Here is a 7,997-nt window from a genome sequence, read left to right on the forward strand (position 1 = left end):
TCACTTCTTCGACGATGGTTTCCGTGGGTCAGTTAAAAACTGACTCACGGTGGTACACTTTAAAAAATTTATTGTAATGACAATAATATCCTTAACTTATTTATTTTTTAGACAATATTATCCTCATCTTCTCCACTACTTTTCTGGGTTCTGGCACTGTTCTTCCCTACACATAGCTCATTCAAACTCAAATCCACGGTAGCAACCATTGTTGCAAACCCAGTCAATCAAGTTTAATTAAGGCATGACAAGTTTGAAACTTTATGATAGGTAAGATCAAACTAATTATGGCAGACCAACTCAATCACAAACAAAACCCAAATCAAAGCCCCAAAAAATAAATCTTGTATGATGGAGATTGTGTTAATCAAATTGGAGGACCACGAAGCCAATTGGCATGGAAGTTCCTAGCAACGGAGAGCATAAACAATGTCGGAGAGGTTGAGATATTCGGTGATGCTAGAGGAGAGAGGGGAGAGCGAACTTCTCATAGATCTGGACCACGATTGTGCCGTCAGAGTGGGTGGTCTGTGGTCACAAGGACATGCATGATCTTCTAGGGGTGCTAATGATGATGTTTTCTTGAGGTTTGATGTTCTATGTTACCAAGAACTGCAACTTGCCTTTCATCTGGGTTCCTCTGTTTTCATTTTATCAGAAAAGTTGGTTAATTTTGATGGGATTGTGTGGGTGAAGGACATAAAAATAGTGAAATCTCTTCTGGCAAAACTTTCGTTCATAGGAGTTGAGTGGGTGAAGAAGACAGCGGTCGCCGATGAGCTGAGGTAACAGAGGTGAGTTGAGGCGGTGAAGAGGTAGAAGATGTCTGGTAATGGGTGAGAAATTAAAATAAAGGATATCATGGTAATTGAATTTTATCAGCATCCTTAATCTTAACCTTCTAATTTTAAAATAATAAATCCAATGGTCTTCATCAAATTGCACCACGGTGAATCACTTTTTTAGTGACTCACCGAAGACAGAACCCACTTGTTCCTCCACAAAAGGTAATAGTAGTGGCTCGCCAAAATCACTTCTCCCACTGCAGAAATCTACCAAATTTCCAATCATGCATGGAGCTAAATAACATTAGATTAAATTAAACAATAATTCACTTATGAATCGACTAGCATACCAACTCAATAGAGTTGCATTATAGCAACTAATATCAAGCACAAACAATCCCATATTTTCTCGAATCTTTGAACATCAGAAGCTGATATGAAGAACACCACTTTACTTTTCATCATTTTATCAGGTTTCATGCTATATACCGGATTTAGGGTTTAGAAGTAAGGAATTAAAACCACCTGACGAAAGATAGAAACGAGAAGAAAAACATTTTAGCATGATATGCTAGCAATTAATGAAGATCATCAAAGCGAAGGTATGGAAAACCAGTCAATACTCAATAATCTTGTGAAGATACACAATTGACAGAAGAGGTCATTCAGGTGTTCGATAGTTGATAATATAGTAACACCAAAATGCCTTGTATTGACTGGTTTAGCACGTAGGAATAGGATAACGGAAAAATTATCTCCAGACTACAATAATTTCAGTGCAATGTTGAGGGATTTTCAGAAAACCTTAGAACGTTTCAGAAGTCTATTTTCTCAGAAAAATCAAGTCATTCATTGCATTACTATGATTTATAGGCTCAGTTGATGCATATGAGTCCTGCATACTAAATGCTATTGATGTCAACTATTTGAAGTACCTTTAACACCTTATGTTCTGATTCAGGAGTAATGTTGAAATACATCTATTAACATAAAAGAAATATAAAGACAAACTCAAGTCAAGTTTCTATAAGATTTCGCTCTTGCTAAGTACAGAGAAACTCAAATTCAAGCAAAACAACAGCAGGAAAGAAAGCCAAAGCTCAAAGCTCATCCACAAGATAAAAGAAAGCTTCAATAATCACCATAGCAAATATCCAGGGTCCAGCTTTTAAAATGTATAAGCTGTCACCAAATAGAAAATCCCTTTCCAATCAACAATAGTAGCAATTTACTGATTTACTTTACAAGCTCCACCCCCGACTCAATCACGTACCAGCATTGGGCAGAGCTGCCATAAAGGAATTGTAAGAAGACTCAAGATCAAAGTGAAGCTGCCTAGCCTGCTGTTCTGTTAATTCATCAGCTGCACCCATCTTTGATAACCTTGCAATCCATTCCTTCATTTTTGTTTTCCCTTCGAAATCTGGCGGCAAAATCGTCAACTTATTCAGTGAAGCATAAAGGTCCGAGAGCAACGGGTGCACCTGATCCACAGCAATCATGTTAAGTTTCAAGGAATCCATTGATGTAATAAAATTCTGCACACACTCAGCCACAGTGGCAGCTGAGGTGGATGCTGAGGCGGTAGAAGCGGCCCGGTGCTCAACGGTAGCAGGCACGCCAGATACCACGAGGCGGTTAATTGCTGCCGGGCACTCCATCCTGTAAGTATCTGCAAATCGATCAATGCTAGGCACAGTGTCTCTCAGGGTGGAAGATAAGGTTTTGAAATGAGCTATCAGCTTCTGGCACTCTAATTCATATTCCTGCGGCGAGATTATATCTCTAACATAGGCTTTTTCAAGTCTCTCAGTAGCTTTGATAATAGCATAAAGCTCAGCAAAGTTGTCATACATTTCTCTCTCGCGCTTGTCATTCCAGAGCTTAACCTCCATAGTAGTACTCATGGATATATTAATAAACTGTATTAGGACCAAATCACAGAGATGGTGGGGGATTGGAGAAGAGAACGGGACACGCGCAAAGAGAAGGGTCCTTCTTCACTGAAGAAAAAACACAACATGCCCCAAAACAAAGTCAGTAAGCTAACCACTTCTAAGTCCTAAGATCAAACACCACAATAGGGATCTAAGAACTAAGATCATTATTTCATCTCATCATCACATCACACATCAAAATGCAACCATAACAGTAAACTTAAAACAGGATTTCATGTTGTTCAATATCTAACCACTAAAATAAAGACACAACAGAAGAGAACTTACAATAAAAACAACCTTTATCTCATACAAACAACAAGTAAACAAACATAGACAACAAGTAATCCAACATAGACAACTAAACATAGGTTATGCAAATCTAGGTTTCTGTAATTTTACTTCCATATGGAAAAATAGGTTTAAAAAAAAACATTGATTTCTGAGTTTGTGAAATTTTCTTCAAATTTCTCAGCAATCAAACAACAAACGAAACGAATCAGCAGGAACGAAACCCCCCATGTCAAAATCAATCCCTAAAATCAGAAGAAACACCAAAATTCCACAAAATTGCAAGTTCTAAACCAATAATCGATAGAAAAATTGGAGAAAATTGAAGAGAAATTTGAAAAGATGGGAAGAAAAAGAGAGAGACTTACAGGAACCGCAAAGCGTTATGGCACGGTGTGAGTGATGTGTGTGAAGAACGATGGTTGTGGTGGTTTGTATAGAAGAGATTGCAATGAGATGATGAATCAGGTGCGGTACGGTACACGGGAAAAGAGAACACACAGTAAGGGGTTGCGTGTGGGCTCCCACATACTATTATTATTGCTTACGGCATCGACGTGTAGCAGTTGAAAACCAAATAACCAATGCTCAAATCTCAATGCTTTTTCATGTTGGTTTTTTTTTTCATATGAATGTAGATGGAAATTTGGTATTTGAGTGAGATAATTTTATTGATAATTGTATGTTTTATATATGGAGTATAATAGAAAATAATAGATCTACTAATAAAAATGTATTTCGTTTCTTAAGTGGTTGAGGGTTTGAATTTCAATTATTATAATTTGTGAATGAAAAACTCCAATGTCTAGCATTTTACTGTTTGTTGCACTGTCATACGAGCGAGGAATTAGTATTATGGTTATCGCAGCACATTTTCAACAGTTCGTTCACTTTAATTACTTTCTCATAGATTAATACTTAATACGAGAATTTTTGGTGAATACTAGTATAGTGTATACTTATTGCAAGAGAAATAAATGATAAATGTGATATCACTAATATGTAATGTGATTAAAAGAAAGATAGAGAGAAAAGTGATGTATATATAGGTGTTTACTGTCTTGATGTAGACGAACCTGAACTCTATTTAATAATTCAAATATTTGTTTGGTATTTGACTATTTGCCATTGTTATTAGAGAACAAAAATATATTGAATGTTCGTGTGAAATCACCAATTTTCTGCTTTCATTTCATGGTGAATATATATATTTCGAAAAGTAACAGGTGTTTTGAACCTAACCTGACCTAACTATGTTGAACCAACTTCAGATTTTAGTTTTTTCAATGTCTTGCGGGTCCACATTTTGGACATCTTGTACCCTACACGCTTATGAATCTTACATCCACTTACTTTAAATGTATATGACTTAGGGGCCTCTTTACAAAATTTCAACTAGGTGATTTAAAAAAAACAAACTAAGTTATGTTTAGATATTCATGCAAACAAAGAATGTTAGCATATATACATTTTTTTTACAAAATCTATGAAAAATGTTAACATACATTTAAATTTAAATGAATAGATATTTTTTTATGTGTTTTTATGATCAAAGTTATTTCACGTCGCACTAAACTAGTATGTCCCTCCGTTCCTATTTATCTGGCCAGGAAGAGAAGATTCACACAAATTAAGGAAAACAATTAATTGTGTTGATTTTCATAAAAGTATTATTTATTTTTCTATATCACCCTTTAGAATGCATTTTATCTTTCTTCATTTATTGTTTCTTTAAGGGCATTTCTTGGAAAAACATCAATTAATGCTCTCTTGAAACTCTAAGTGGATAGATATATAGAAACAATTTTTTTTCTTTAAAGTGGACAGTTAATAAGGAACGGAGGAAGTATATAACATAAGTTCAATATTTAGATCCACATTTAACTATTGTGTAATTAGAATTATGTATTTTCTTTTATGAATAAAGTCAAAGCAAGTGATGGAAAATAGGGGAGAAGAGAGAAACAAAAGTCAGACAAGTAATACTTTGAAATGGGATTGTGTTCTTGGTGCAATCATCCTTCTATATGTAACAGTAGGTCAAGGCAAATACACATGGGTCAAGCCCATAGACTTTCTAGCATAGTCCAAACACCTAATCTTGATGGTCATCCAACTATTCACAAGATTATTATTTTAATTTGAAAATTAGCAATGATAAAGTGAGTCAATTTGCACAAACCCAATCTAATAACAAAAATGGATCAGGAGACCCAACCCAAGTCACCCGTTTATGGGTGGACTGAGGGGTTTGATCACTAAAAAATTATAACAATACAAGGTAGGCTATAAAATTGTGGGTTGAAAGGGTTAACCAACTAAGTTCTACCCAAAAATGATTTTCAAGAAAAAATTATTATCAACTCTAAAAGATTTTTTTAAAACATAAGTGGTTCGTCCGGTTAACTCACCCACCCGTTGTTGGCTCAATGGCCCAATCGCTGGTAACAACACTGAAAATTTGATAGCTCATAGGTAAGTGTACATATTTTTTATGTAATAATAAAAGATATTGGACATAGGGAAGATATTGGACATTGGGAATGTGGTTATCTTTACCAATTTCCACTAACTTTATTACTAAAAGAACGATTAAAGATTGATTATATGTGAATTTAGTTGTTGAATAAATTCAAGAAATAAACGAAAGCAATTAAACAAAGAAAAATATATGAGAAACGCGTATTCGGGGTGTAACTTCATCCATTAATGATTATGCTTTTGAAAATTTCAATCTATATCAGAACTCATTCATTCTATCTATGATGCCTTGCGTAAGTGTTTCCTTGTTAATAATGTCTTCACTAAGCTTACCTTCTGATTAAATGATGATAGCTAATGTCTTAGTATCTAATCCTATTTAATCAAATATGAAGTTCTTCTAATTTTTGGCGAATAGGATTAAGATTTACCCTTGTGTCTAAAGCACGAAAACCTAACCAATCCCTTGCCAAATATGTATTCCTAACCAATTATATTCAGCAATTGTGTGTGAAATGATGAGATACTTGCGTGCATTTATACTTGCGTGCATTTAAGTTTCAATTAAAACAGGAAAGAAATTCATAGACTAAATGAAAGACTCACAAACAAAAACTGAAGTAATGAAACACAATTAGAAAAATGTATTCATTAACTCCAAGTACCCTAAAATGTTTAGCCAAGCATTACTTTCATGGTCATAAGCAAGGAAGAAGTAAGCTTGAAATTTCCAGAGAAAACCCTAGTAGAGCCTCCAAAGGTCTCCAAAAAAAGCTACTTCATAAAACCCCAAAAATTTCAGAATATATGCAAAATTCACAAAAATAAGTATTTAAATTCGGTGAGGTTGGTGCAGCTGCGCCAGCAAAGTCACCTCTCGACGCTTGACCACAAAGATATTATTTTTGACTTTAGAGAGGATCGAACTTGGTCCAGGAGCCTAGGCGAAACTCTTTAAGAAAATGCACATTCACCACTTATGTCACCCCTTGTGAGACTTCAGTTTTAATATTACTTAAGCGGTGAAATACATTTTATTTATTTTATTTGAAACACAACAACCTTCTTAATTTCATGCTAGTTAAAGGATTTCAACTAGTTAATAATGATAATTCTCAAAAGGGATAAGATATAGAATCCTCTAAGGGTTTCCAGACAAAATCTGTTTTAAATTTAATAGTCTCTATTAAATTCTGATGTTCCTTATGCTGCAGGTAATAGTTTTTTTTTTTTTTTGAAATGTATGCTGCAGGTAATAGTTAGCTATGTAGAACTCTTATATTCTTATCCATCTCCATATTAATATATAAACAAGACTTGCAATCGACTAATTGCTCAGCTCTTCTAGGTGTCACTTAAACATGTCGAAGAAAATTTATTACTTGTTTGACTGAACAAATGGGGTCCAATAAACGGATGAAGTCATTAATATATTATTAAAAATATAGGGCCTTCCCAACTTATCTTTCATCAATTAACAATGTCAATTCACTTCTAATCCCAAATTTTATTTTCATTGCAGCATCCTTTATGTTTTTCAATGGTACAACTATAAAAGTTATTGTTGCTTAATTTTTTTTTTATACATCAGAAGAATGTTATTGTTGCTTAATGAAACTATGAAAGAACGTTGTTCACCGAAGGAAAAATAAAAAATTAAGGGTAAATGGTCACAATGGTCCCTGGAAGTTCCCACCGACTTCAGAATCGTCCCTGGATGAATTTAATTAGGCTCGCGGTCCCCAGAAGTTACAAAAAATAGTCATAGTAGTCCCTGACGTTAAAATCATATAACGTCCGTTAACCTTTTACTGACATGGAATTTTTTTTTCCCACAATCAATGCCTACGTGGAAATAGAAAATGTTCCCCCCCTAAAATGAAAGATCCAAAAGAAGTCAAATTGGTCCCTAGGTATGTGTTGGATTCTGATTGGGTTAGAAGGAGGTCACATTGGTCCTTGTTACAATCTCCCTCCATTTTAGAAACTCCTACTATTCTCCATGAAAGCAGAACGTTGGTGAAGGTTGAGAGAGAGAGAAGAGGAAGAAGAACGACACTAGTTGGAAGCTTGGAAGCTCTCTTGCTCGCTGGTGTTGTGAAAAATCGCTCTGTCGCTCGCTGAGGAAGAAGAACGAAGGAGGGCGAACCCTTCGTTTGCAGCGTCAAGGTATGTCTCCCAAACCCCAAGTCCTTGCAATCTGCAGTTGAAAGTTCTTACCTTTATGCATGTTAACCCTAAATTTTGACACATCTGTACCTTGTCTGCGATTTTGAAGTTCAAGTTATGATTTTTATGGAAAAGACATGAATTTTTGTGGAAAAGATATGATTTTTATGGTTTATGTGGTTCTCTGAAGTTGGTATGTTGGTATATTAGAGTTGGGTTTGGGGTTTTATAAGGAATGAGATTGATTGTGGGTGTAAGATTGTGAAATTTTGAAACCCTTAAGATTGTGAAATTCTGAGATTTTATTTTGCTATTGTGGTGTAGATGGATTCAA

The 7,997-nt window shown here is 34.9% G+C and overlaps 1 protein-coding gene across 1 annotated transcript; it reads right to left on the reverse strand.

Moving 5' to 3' along the window:
* Positions 1-1,717: 1,717 nt before the first annotated feature.
* Positions 1,718-3,466, reverse strand: LOC130713830 (vacuolar protein sorting-associated protein 28 homolog 1). Its single transcript, XM_057563641.1, has 2 exons — positions 3,382-3,466; positions 1,718-2,788 (listed from the first exon to the last, which is right to left on the reverse strand). Exon 2 carries the CDS (start codon positions 2,690-2,692, stop codon positions 2,051-2,053), a length of 642 nt encoding a protein of 213 aa, XP_057419624.1. The 5' UTR covers positions 2,693-2,788; positions 3,382-3,466; the 3' UTR covers positions 1,718-2,050.
* Between the last annotated feature and the right edge of the window lie 4,531 nt (positions 3,467-7,997).

Source organism: Lotus japonicus, chromosome 4 (genome assembly GCF_012489685.1).
Source record: "Lotus japonicus ecotype B-129 chromosome 4, LjGifu_v1.2".
NCBI lineage: Eukaryota > Viridiplantae > Streptophyta > Magnoliopsida > Fabales > Fabaceae > Lotus > Lotus japonicus.